Genomic DNA, 12,906 nt, shown 5'->3' with positions numbered 1-12,906 from the left:
TGTGTTGGTGGCATTGTGCTTTAAAATAAATATGCATTTATCTATATGAATTTTAAGGAGGAGTAATTTTGTAGTTGTCGGTGCGCTGCTGCTAACCTCATCGGCGAGTGATAGGCTTCCACCAATCCGTACTGACTAGCATGGTGAAGTATGGTCAAACAGCCACAAAAACGAACACAGTGTGGGAGGCCTTAATCCAGCAGTAGGCTGGTAAAGTGCTATACATTTTATTTTTTAATATACATATTTAAAAAAAATTTTCACAGTTCCTCCCAGATGACGAAATAATCTCGCACATTGTTGGCTTGTGTGACAATTTGCATCCACCAGCACTCTCAAATTGTGAATACCACATGTAATTTTTCGTATGCATTATGTGTACCCAGACAATATCCTGATTAGATTATAAACTGACAATTCACTGTCTTTGGGTTGTGGGGAGCGATGGCACTGCGGTTTGTGCGCTATGAACCCGGAGACCAAAGTTAGATTTTTTTGCTCATGGCTAACGCCAGTGATGAATATCTGAACGGGTCCTGGGCCTCCCTTAGGTCTACTCAGCCTCAAATGAGTACCTGGTGCGGTGTATAAACATCGTCACTGGGGATACAAAGTCGACCGGGCGTGATGCTGGCCACCCACCCCCTCGTGTGCCTTGCCGGCCTTCATAGGTGCTACTCGCTAACAGAACTTGCCCCAACAGTCTATTTAGGTTATATGGGGAATCTGTGTCTTTATTTGTTTACCGCTAGTTTTTTAAATTACACTTTTTTTACCACGATTGATCCTTGAGCTCTGACAATCTCGCCAGAAATGGAGTAGAGCGTCGTGCATAATGCGAGTTTTCACTTATCTAATGGGCTGTCCTTGGCATCGCGTTAGCATGATATGCACTCCGTACATAGACAAACTGCCGCTAGGATATCATAGATAGTTGTCTGTAGCACACTACCGGTAGGATATCATAGATAGTTGTCTGTAGCAGTTGGTTTATCTCGACACAAACCCCGAGCCGGGCTGCAAGAGTGAAGATTTTAGGACGGCATGAAAACCTCACAGGGTGATGGTGCCTTGACCATCATATGTAGTCAAACATTTAATACAAATAATTAACAAATTCCTTTCCTGTATCATCAAGCATGGTAAAGACATGTCTCTTCATTTACAACGTTAATTGTTCTGATGAACTGAAGATTTTCAGTGTTATTTTATTGCGTTCAGTTTTGTAAAACGCCTTGAGATGCGATTGCATGTTGACACTGTATACATTGGAATCGTGATTGGGAATAAGGCCACACAACCACCATGAATGGCTAAGCGTGCAGAGGCCTTGACCCGGCAATAGCTTGACAAGGGGTTGAAGATTGTCATGATTATTTCACGAATATTTTTGTTTCTCCATGAAAGACTCGCGCAAGAGTCTCAAGACTCTTTTTTAGTGTTTAAAGGAGCGTCCTGCTCGAAGATGTTTGAGCGATTCCATGAACCATTGCCCATCATGCGGTATTTAAAACTGGGATACCGAGCGAAAAAAAACCATGCCTGTGATGGGATAACATTTAGAGCTCTGCACTGATGGATTTACTCCACAACTAAAGTGCCATCCCTTCGCCTCCTCGCAGTGCCCACTGTTTTTGTTGAAATAATGCAGGCACGGGTAGATGGCAAATTCCAGTCCGGCTTTTGGAAGGTCTTCATTTGGATATATGTGCAGGCCGCAAAGTGGCTGCCTGGGCTACTGACGAGATTCGGCATCGCCACACGCACACACGCAACAATTCAACCTGTGGCATTCCCAAGGTGTCCTCCAGTCAGGGGAGGGGTGGTGGGGGCGGCGACGGCACCGCGATGGAGAACTCCACGATCTCTGGGGGGGCCAGCAAGCCGTGGGCGGGCGACACGCGGGACCCCGTCTGGACGCGCCGCTTCGGCAAGAGGGCTCTGCTCAACTGCTGCCTCGTCAAGTGGACGGTCGCGCTGCTGAACCCCAAAAAAGCAGGTACGGGGAGCGCCGGTGCGGTGCCATCGTGCTGCTGTGCTCCGCCAGAGTGCTGGACAGCACTTGCCCCTGCAGCTTGCTTGGGCTATACGTGGGCGGGGGGGGCGGTCTCTTTGCCTTTACGCGCGCGCGCGTGTGTGTGTTCCGTCCCGTGACGTTCTCAGGATCAAATATTTCGGTTGCTTAAAGCATACGTCGTACCTACAGGGGCGCCGCGGTGGCGAGACTGTTAACTACGTCGCTTGGTATACAGGAAATCGTGGGTTCGATCCCGAACCTGATGCCGATGTTTGGAGTTTGTATGTTCTCCCCGCGGATATTTCTCCGGGTTCTCCGTTTTTTCCCTCTCCGCTATTAGAATCGGCGTGCGTTCAGAGTATTTGGCTGCTACAAATGTCCACGTGACGAGCCACTTTGTTGAGCCATCATTTGTGAGAGCCAGGTCGCCTCTGACGAAAGAGAGCTCAGTGGGCCTTCAAAAGATAGTTTCTTATCATCTCCTTTCGTGTGGCTGGGATAGTTGATCAGCAATCGAACGTATTCGTTCATTCGGAGGTTGGCGAGTCAGCCAGTGAATGGCTTCGACAGTCGCCTTGGTGAATGTCTCAAACGCTGCCAGTGAATGATTGAAAGTCCCGCAGATGTCGCGTTACGATTTGGACCATGGTTTGAGATCGGCGATTGCTGTCACACAATGAGGTGAGGCTTTTTTTTTACATTGTTTATGAGCCGCAAGATTATTACATTTTAAATTGGCCATGCGGTTCCCTGTGGAAAAGTTATGGTTCACAAGTTTCTTTGTTGGGTTTTCTAGCAAATAAATAATGCGCTTTTAGGATGTTGGATTCTGCTGCTAGCCTTGCGGTAATCAAGTTGCACCTTTCTGCTGGTAAACTGTAATTGTGTGTTGCCGATGATTTATGCTGTAACAGAAGTGTCATATGAATAATGAATAGATGGGTAGTGTTGTAAAACAGCGCGGGCACCAATTATATATTTTTTTGATCTTGTGCTCGTGAATAACATATCTACCCACCAATGCCGAACGTTGAATATTTTGCGTGCGTCAGCTCTATCATTGAATGAATGCTCCGGGGTCTGCGCGCGTGCAGTGTATAGTCGAGTAATTTCCACGGAGTCTGTCCAAACAAACACAGCTTTTATGCATCCGCCAAGATGTTTCAATGACTGGGAATGGTCCTCGCTGTACTTTTGGGGCTCTCCCGCCATCCGAATAGGGAGCGGTGGTGCAGCTGTTAGCGCTCTGTGCTACGAATCCGGCGATTCAAGTTCAATTCCCGCTCATGGCCAACAGCGGCCAACACCAATGACGAATATCTGAACCGATCCTGGGCCTCCCCTAGGTCGAATCAGCCTCAAATGGGTACCTGGTGCTGTGTGTAAACATCGCCACTGGGGAGATGAAGGCGGCCGGGCGTGGTGCTGGCCACCCACCCCATCGTATGCCGTGCTGGCCTTCATAGGTGCTCGCTAACAGCACTTGCTCCAACAGTCTGTTCATGCTATAGGGGGGGGGGGTCTCTGTCTGTTGATGGTGGGGAGCGGTAGTGTCGGGGTTAGCGCACTGTGCTACGAACCCTACAGGACTCGAGTTCAATTCCCGCTCACGGCCAACACCTGTGAAATCATGGGGCTTGTTTGACCATACTTCACCACGTTGCTCAGTGCGGGTTGTTGAAGGTCCCAGAACCGGTTTAGATACCACGTGGCCTCGTATGGAACTCACGTTGGCTGGATTCATTTCGCAGGACGCTAACCACTGCGTCACTGCCTCATCCCCGACTCACGCAACTAATGCCCCAATCCCGTGTAAGCGTTTGCCTCCGATTGCCGTCGAAATTCTAAACAAACAAAAACATTCGGATTTGTTACAATTATTGTAACGTCACGCTGTGCATCACTGCGATTAACGCGCGGGTGTTAGAGGGTGTCAGAGCGCGTGAGCTGCGGCGCGTGCCTTCATTCGTAGTAGCAGCAGCTGCGTTCTCCCAAAAAACATAACGGAAGCTCCCTTTGATAGGCTGGGTTTGCCAATTGGCTTAAAAGTGTCCTTTCAAGTGCTGGACTGGTAAGCATTTATAAATAACGGTGCCCCATTCCATGGGAGTATTACATGCTCACGGTGGTTGAAGCGTCCGATTTAAATCTCGTGACGTGTTATTTTCTTCAATCGGAAAAGTCAAATGCCCCCTTTTATGTAATTACGCAGCGTGGGACCCCTGCTACTTACTTACCGCGTGCAATTTGGCCTTCTCGTTTTTGTGTGTGTGAGAGAGAGAGGGAGAGAGAGAGAGAGAAAAAAAGTTACAAAACGCACTTTGGATATTTGATTTTGAGCTATAAACTCTCTTGAAAGCGTCAACCATTCCCATTGCCATAACAAGAAACTGCATTTAAACATAGAAGGGCTATAGCCAATGTTAATCGGCGCACCCGCTGCTCCGTGCAATGCATCTCTCATCACCGTGACAATTGAAGTAAGTCGAGCTGGGAGTTTCAGCTCGTCAAGCGGCACGCTCGGTGTGTCCATCGCGAACCGGAGTTACCGCAAAGCGGGAGGTAAAGCGGCGCTTCCGCGAAGATGTGAAATAAGTCTCGACTAAAAGCTTTCGTGAGTGCAGAAATTCATATTCTTTGGGTCTTTCGGTAAAGTCACGTAGATGGGTACAAATGAATAAGGAATAATAAATATAAAATAATAAAAACGACGACGTTTCGATCACAACACAAGCGATCGTCATCAGGAGGAGAGAAGGAGAAAGCTGCTGAAGGCAGACTGTTTTATAGGGCGTAGATCCTATAAAACAGTCTGCATGGGGTACACCCTATAAAACAAACTGTTTTATAAGGCGTAGATCCTATAAAACAGTCTGCAGGTTGTAAACCCTATAAAACAGTCTGTACGGTGTACACCCTAAAAGACAGTCTGTAGGGTGTAAACCCTATAAAACAGTCTGTAGGGTGTAAACCCTATAAAACAGTATGTAGGGTGTACACCCTATAACACAGTCTGTAGGGTGTACACCCTATAAAACAGTCTGTAGGGTGTACACCCTATAAAACAGTCTGCATGGGGTACTTCCTATAAAACAGTCTGCATGGGGTACACCCTATAAAAAAAAAGTCTGCATTCAGCAGCTTTTCCCCTCCTGCCGATTGCTAATTTCTCAAACTCCCACCCGTTCCTCTGTGCCGCGAGAGATGTGAGTGTGGTGTGATTCCTGCTCGCGGTATAGTATGCCGGAGTCAATCATTGTAATTGTTGAGTGGTTTAATTGCACGAATAGTAAAACAAAATACATGCGAGTGTCAGACTGTGTAAAACATGTTACGGTTCATTCGGTGACAGAAATTATTTATTATTTCCGCTGAATATATGTTTTCCTTCCCTCGTAGACTGGACTAGACACGCGACTAAGTAGCCACAGCATTCGTGAAACGTGTGCCCGGTGTGGAATTGTGCTTTCTGGGTCGCTGATTCAAAAAGCCCCGCCGAAAACAAGCGCCGGCCTGCGACGTATCCCACCCTTGTAATTTGAGTCTCACTGTTTCCGCTCTTTTGACCGCTAATGCACTTTTTTTCCCCACTCTTATTTTTTGTGAGAACACCGTCCTACTATGAGGGAAATTAACACACTTCCACGGCGTTACTCATAACAGCACCGTGAGCTAGAAACGTGACACGTTGAAGAACGGCCGCTGTAAGCCGTAATGCTCAAATCAGCGGCGATGCGCGCTGCGTAATCAATGGATCAATGGCCGGTGGACGTGACGATGGATGTTCTACTCGTTGTCGTGCTGTGCGGACGAAAAGCAAGTGCATAATTTTTAGTCGAAACCTGCAAATGAACTTAAATCAAAACGTAAAAAAATGTGCACGCCACTCTCTCTCTCTCTCTACGCTAAATTGATGCTCGAAGGATGTTTTATTTTTTAATGGCCTTTGGTCAAGACTAGAGACGGAGATGCGGTTGAAGGGATGAGATGGAGTGACGAAAGCAGCTCATGCGCAGGAGCGAGACGGATTGTTGCATGGGAAATGCCAAAAGCGTTGGGCATCCGGCAATGCAGAGGTCACGACACAAACGAATTACAACTGCGGTTAATATTATACTACACTGCCATTGATTTATTGGCAATAATCCAAATCAATTTGGCATATCTGTCTGCGACGTGACAACTTGATTTGATTGGCTGTGTTGGGTGGTGAAATGATGTTATACCTACACGACTGATGATCTAACCCGAAATAAATTAATGATCAATAAAATCTTCGCAATTGTTGGCAATCGCCTGAGGACGCCGGTTGCAGCTAGGAGCGGCAACGTCGAGCCTGATCGTCAAACGTTGTCGATGGCTCTTCAACGCAGCGGTGTGCTGAAGCAGTAACAGACGGCGTCCGTTCTCGCGACAGCTTTGTTGAGCTGCGGCAGGTGGCGGAGGGTCCCGTCGTGGCGAGATGTTATCTCCCTCGCCTGGTATGCAGGAGGTCGTCGGTTCGATCCAGACCCTGACGCCTGCTGTAAATTTGGAGTTTGCGTGTCTCTCTCCCCGCGATCAAGTGGATTTTTGTTCTTCACGTCCAGCGGTTTTCGCCTCCACATTTATGATCAACACGCATTTAGAGCGTTTGAATGCTCTCAATTTCCCAGCGATAAGCCACTTCCCTTGAGCTATCAATTGTGGCCAGGTCGCTCTTGAAAAATAGCCGTATAGCTCAGTGAGCCTTACCTGGTAAAATAAAAAAAAGAGTTTAGCTATATGGTTTTTAGTTTTGCACTCGCGTTGTACTTTTACGCGACCTGACCCAAATATCAATTAAGAGTTATTGCTGACTAAGAGACGCGGTTCTGGCCGACAAAGCTGATGCGAGCGAGCGAGCGGCGTTACCCATCATCGAGCGCGAACGCCGACGGGCAGTGGGGCGTGCGAAAACTCGTCGAAAGTTTTCGTGTCTAAACCGTGAAAATGATCGACCACCCCCCTCCCACCCCCACCTCCCACACCGGTGCCTATTTATGGTGATGTGAAATATCACATGCTCGAAATATCGCAAAGCCGCTCGCAAAGTTTGCGGGAGAGTAGGCCGCGCGAGACAGACCGCGTGCGAGATTAGCGCCGCGGAGTTGATCGAGCAACGGCCACGAAACTTGGCTGCCGAGCGGCGGACAGGGCCAACGGTTTTGCGTGTAGATAAATGTGGGGAGGGGGGTGGATAATGATTTGATACAGGGAGATGCTGCAGTGTTTTGGCCGGTGAGCAGGCTGGACTTGCAATGCAGAGGTCACAGGTTCGATCTCCCGGCGTGGAAGTTGATACAATGGGGCAAGTTTCTTAAGTCACTCACGCCACGATCCGTCCGGCAGTGTATGTGACTTCATCGCAATGAGTCGATCGGCAGAGCGCGCGTGGCGGGGTCAAGCCTTGGGTCTCACACCGCTTTGGTGCGTGGAACTTCTTTCGCAAGCGTACGTAGCCAACCCGTGCAGGCCACTTTGGACAACATTCGCCCTCTCGTTGGGCTACCTCGATCAGAGGCCCTTCCGCCAGCAGTGGCTTGAGCAAATGGATGTTTTCTCCACGTCCATCGGTTTTTCCCTCCACATTTAGAATCAACGCGCGTTTAGTGTAATTTGGCTGCTATACATTTCAATGTGATAAGCCACTTCGTTGAGCTATAATGTGTGGACAGGTCGTTCCTTAAAAGAGCTGTATAACTCAGTGGGCCTTACCTGGTAAAACCAAAAAATAGTTTAGTTCTATGGTTTCTAGTTTTAAGGAAGCAATTAGAAGGGCTGTGCCTTTAAAACATTTGTTTATATATATACATTATGTGCTGTGCACAAGGCAGCTAAAACGCTGAGCGAGTTTTGCTGTCCGATTTTTGGCGGCCTGCCCGGTGGGTGACTTAGCGTCAACACGCACCTGCTGGGATGGGCAGCAGAGAGGGCCTCTCTCTTTCTCTCCCTTCCCTACCGCCGTTGACCTTTTGACCTTGGCGTTCGATGGCCGTGCGTAATTGAAAGGCGTCGGTGGGGTGGGGGGTGTGAGAGCTCCGTTTTTCACGCGCGGCCAGCGTTCATAAAGAAGCCCGGCAGAGCAGTTCGTTTTCTGCTTCAAAGCTGCAGTCCGTCCCAGTGCTGCTCAATTGTAATTTAACTGATTTACGTCGCCATAATGGGAATATATCTGGCTGGGTTTGTGCGGACATGGGTGTGGGGGGAGGGAGTGGGGGGGGGGGTGAGCAGCGAGTGGATTTGTATTACTGCAGCGAAATGCGTCATCTACTCACAGGTTTGTTCAAGGGACGTCAAGATGTGTAGGTACAACAAATAAAAAACCTTCTTGCGGGTTTTTTTATTTTCCTTCCCCATGTTTTGGCGGCTGATGGGCCTCCTCCCCAGTGAGATATGAAAAGGAAAACAACTCATTGCAGATCGTAACCGGCAGCCAGGAGAGCAAGTAGATGCTGCCAACATATTTATGTTGAGGAATCGTTTTTCTTTAATTTATTGTTTTGTTTGCTTTGGGGGGCACGCACGCGCGAACACGCACACAGAAGAGCATGTCAAGGCTTAGTACTCTGAGATGTTTTCACTTACAGAGAAATGTTAACATTTGTACGTGTCCCAGTACAGAGGTCACCAGTCCAAACCTTGTAGGTAAGCCGAGTGTGAGACCGACCGCTGTCAGTAGTTCGAGAATACCTACTTCACACGACAGTGTGGCTTTTTGCATATTTTTCTATCTTCAAAATACATTTTGAGGATAGACAACTTTTTTCCACTTGCACAAGTGACACCTCCAGAGAACACATCATCCTCAGCCATGGTCTATCCACTGACGGATGAATGCCTCCCCATGCTGTTACCATCTCCACGCGGTTCAAGGGTGTCACAAATCCGCAGGAGGTGATCTCGTCGTTCAATCTCTGGCAGTGGTCGTACTTTTTCTTTCAGCTGACCTTCGGTCACCAGCCTCCATCCATCGGTCATCCTTCGATGTACCGATATTTTTTGCCCATCGGAGCAGCTGAAGGCGTTGATGATGAATGAATAAAGCGTTAACCGTGTCAGATTCGCTGGCTACAAAGTCATTATAACAACCAATGGAAATGAAAGACAGATTGTGACTGACGGGAAAATGGGGCTGAAGATCAAAACTAAAGAAAGTTCACGGACTGCAAGTTCGCTCAATAAAATAAAATAAAACTTTCCCGCAGAGTGAATTGTAAAACGCTGCCGGGTATTTATATCGAGAGCAGTTTGACCAGGTTCACAATGATGACAAAGCAGCAATAAAGAGGATGAATGCCGTGATTTTGGAAATATGTATTTGTTAATCAAAGTTGAAACATAATGAGATGTGTTGAATTGGTCGCGTTTATGAGCATTTATGAGTTCGGAAACATAACGAGTTGAGGCGCACCCACACTACTGGCTTGCCCAGCTTGTCCCCTCGAAGTTTGAATCTCGACATGACAAACTTGACAGTGTTCATCCATTGATTGAACTTTGTGCAACAGCAGACGCATTCAACTTTTCTGACAAGGCGAAAATTGGAAGAAGATAACTTTCAAACTTGATTTGGAGCTTTTGTGACTTCAGGAATTACTCTTTGGTTCTTTCGGTAAAGTCACGTAGAAAGAAAAATGTAATTAAATACTATCACACGACGTTTCGATTGCAACACAAGCAATCATCATCGGGTACAAATGAAAGCGAAAACAAACCTAGTAAACTTATAACTTTCGCCTATTACTTTGTTGCAAACTGTTTTGTAAAAATGTTACAAAGCACAGCGCCTGATGGGGCATTAGCCCAGAGATTTTACAAAATGACACAAACATTGCCCGTGGTGCTGCTGCTCCCAGTGGGTTGCGATTTCAATGGTCTCAGTCTAGCTCAGGCGTTGTCAACCTGCGGCTCTGTAGTCGCATGCGGCTCTTCGTGGATCGCTTCGTGACGTTGTCTATTAAGCACCACCACCGTCTCGTATTCACGTTGCATTGGGGCTCTTGAAATATTTAAGGAGTGGGGGGGGGGGGGTTTCCCCGAATTCGAAAAAATGTCTCTTCTCGTTATTTTGGTTGCAGGCTCCTGGTCTGTGCGATGCCTTCGTGTCCACGAGTAGTGGGGAGAACAGGGAGGGCTTTGCTGACTCAGGAACGGCCCAGATCTGGAAGCAGAACCCAGGGCAGCCGTGGCCATCCTCCGTAAGCCACAACGAGGGCTCTGCCGTGACACTTGATGACCCCAATACGCACTCCACTCCACCTCTGCCGCCTCCTCCCGCTGCCTGCAAGGGTGGGACAATTCACGACTCGAGGTCCACGATTCGATGCAAGTGACAACTTATTTTTAACGTTGCGGTGAATGGCAAGCGGTGTGCCCCCTACTGACCTTTTAATCGGTATGGGCACACTTCTCCGTAAGCTCTGCTATGATATTGTAAAACCAATCGGGTCAATGCAGAAGGTTTGATCTTCCACGATCGATACCTGATGCACAAATGGAAAAATATCACTGTGGTCATCCAGAACAGACCGTACAACGGATAATCACCCAATGCCCGATCCACAAATATGGTCCGTGGCCAACAGTTCCATCGCTTCCGAAGGACCTATAAACAATGTTTATCTCAGCTACAACGTATCAGTTCCTAGAAGGGAATACCTTTGACGTGGCAGCACAGTCTTTATAAATGCATTGCGCTCCGTCACGTCTGTCACTGCAAGGGCCTCTCGCATTGGCAGAGGCGACAGGTACGCACGTGTTCATGTGGTGCTTGTGTGGAACGGTGGCGCAGTGATCAGCGCGCAGCCATCAGCGCGCCACGCTGCGAACCCAGCGACCCGAGTTAATTTCCCGTTCACCGCCACCAACACCAGTGACGATTATCTGAACCGGTCATGGGCCTCTCCCGAGGTCGACTCAGCCTCAAATGAGTACCTGGTGCCAAGTGTAAACATCGTCACTGGGGAGACAAATCGATCGGGCGTGGTGCTGGACCCCTGCCTCATCGTGTGACGTGCCGGCCTTCATGGGAGCTCGCTCAGAGCACTTGCCCCAACAGTCTGTTAATGCTATACGGGGGATCTTTGTCATGCTTGCCAATGGTATTTGAAAGTCATATTCCACCCCGTGTCAGGGCAAGGTTCACTTACCCCTGCTTTATATTCTCATCGTAGGCGACCGGCAGTGTCACAAACGCCTTTAACGCATCCATAAAACAACAAACTCTCAAACTCCCAAACGTGTGCTGCATTTCTGTCGCTGCAGATGCGTGGCTATTGTGCACACGTGCAACCATGAACACAATACTTTAGGGAGAAGACGGTTAAAGTCAACGGATTTTTATGTATCCGTGCACATAAATCTTGCTGCTGCTGCTGATGTTCATTGGCCTGAGTGGGGCATTCATTTCACGCAAAAATGCCACGCACCCTCCTGGGTTCAACGAATGCGCTGGTATTGCCCTCTTGTGGACACGCGCGTATCTGCACGTTGTCTGCGTTGTGTATGTGCGTATCGGGTTATTTTCCCTTCCCCCCTTAATTTGTACAAACGAAGTTCATTTACTTCTGGCATTACGCTGGTCAGGTGGCGCTTGAACTGTCAGCGTGATTTAAACCCGCGGTGGCTCGCTTCATTAAGAACGCTCTCACGCTGTCAGCGGCAGCAGATGATTCAATGTCTGGCACAAACAAATCTCAAACCTCCGTGGCCTTTACACATTGTGCGTGGGTTGCAAACTTCAACAAGCCTGGCACTTTGTAGAAGTAGTGTTCTCTACATGATAATGTTTTAAATAAGTTGCAACCCCTTGTCAACCCCCCCCCCGCCCCCAGCTCCCCATGCCGTGTCATTATTAAAGTTTACTTGACCATGCTGGTCATCGTAGAGTGGAGATGTGGGGGGGGGGAGGCCTTAGATCAGGTACAGATATCACTCACTACTGATGTTAGCCGTGGGCAGCAATCAAACTCATGTTGCCAGCTTCATGGCGGAGTGCACTATACAACGTGACACCCACTCCATTACCCACAAAGCCCTGACAAGGGAGTGTATTGTGAATAAGCTTTGTGTATTTGGTACCCAATATTGTCAATAAATCGTGATAGTGTTTGACTATATAAATCGTGATTGTGTTTGATTCTATATGAATCTGCGCGGTACCAGGCAAATGGTGGAAACTACCTCGGTCGATAATGCTGGGAGGACGGACACGTGGACTCTTATAGAACAGACAATGACAATTGCGACTTGTTCGGATATTTACTGATCAAGTAATACTAATACTTTCATTTTACACAGCGGCGTCATTCATGCCAACAGCATCTCACAACTCTGCACATTAATCATATACGGGCCAAATCCCATAGACGCGATTGGCTACGTATGGCGCGAAAGAAGCCCAACAAAGACAAATATCTCCTATATAGCCTTCACAGACTGTTGGGGCAAGTGCTGTTAGTGAGCACCTATGAAGGCCGGCACGGCGCACAAGAGGCTGGGTGGACAACACCACGCCCGGCCGCCTTTGTCTCCCTATTGGTGATATTTTACACACCGCACCAGATAATAATTTTAGGCTGAGTTAACCTACGGGATACCCAGGACTGGTTGATTGGTGTTGGCCGTGAGCGGAAATTTAACTCAAGTCGTCGGATTCGTAGCGCAGCGTTGTACCCGCTCCACTACCGCTCCTCACAAGACAAAGATCCCCCGTATAGCCTTGACAGACTGTAGGGGCAAGTGCTGTTAGCGAGCACCTATAAAGGCTGGCACGGCACACGAGGGGGTGGGTGGCCAGCACCACGCCCGGCCGCCTTTGTCTCATTTGAGGCTGAGTCGACCTAGGGGAGGCCCAGGACCGGTTCAGA

At 48.3% G+C, this 12,906-nt stretch overlaps 1 protein-coding gene across 2 annotated transcripts in view; it reads left to right on the top strand.

Moving 5' to 3' along the window:
• LOC133345507 (Kv channel-interacting protein 2-like) overlaps positions 1 to 12,906 on the top strand; it is a 152,204-nt gene that overhangs the window by 25,522 nt on the left and 113,776 nt on the right. The window contains exon 2 of one of the 2 annotated variants that reach the window (XM_061556296.1): positions 1,801 to 1,999. The exons of the other annotated variant lie outside the window; for it this stretch is intronic. Within the exon in view, the coding sequence (XP_061412280.1) occupies positions 1,849 to 1,999 (151 nt within the window). The 5' untranslated portion in view covers positions 1,801 to 1,848. The remainder of the gene's footprint in view (positions 1 to 1,800; positions 2,000 to 12,906) is intronic. 2 annotated transcript variants of the gene reach the window in all.

Source organism: Lethenteron reissneri, chromosome 22 (assembly GCF_015708825.2).
Source record: "Lethenteron reissneri isolate LAM-NWPU_2019-01 chromosome 22, ASM1570882v1, whole genome shotgun sequence".
Lineage (NCBI taxonomy): Eukaryota > Metazoa > Chordata > Hyperoartia > Petromyzontiformes > Petromyzontidae > Lethenteron > Lethenteron reissneri.
The sequence above is the reverse complement of the archived record's forward strand: the minus strand, read 5'-3'. Positions and strand labels throughout refer to the sequence as shown.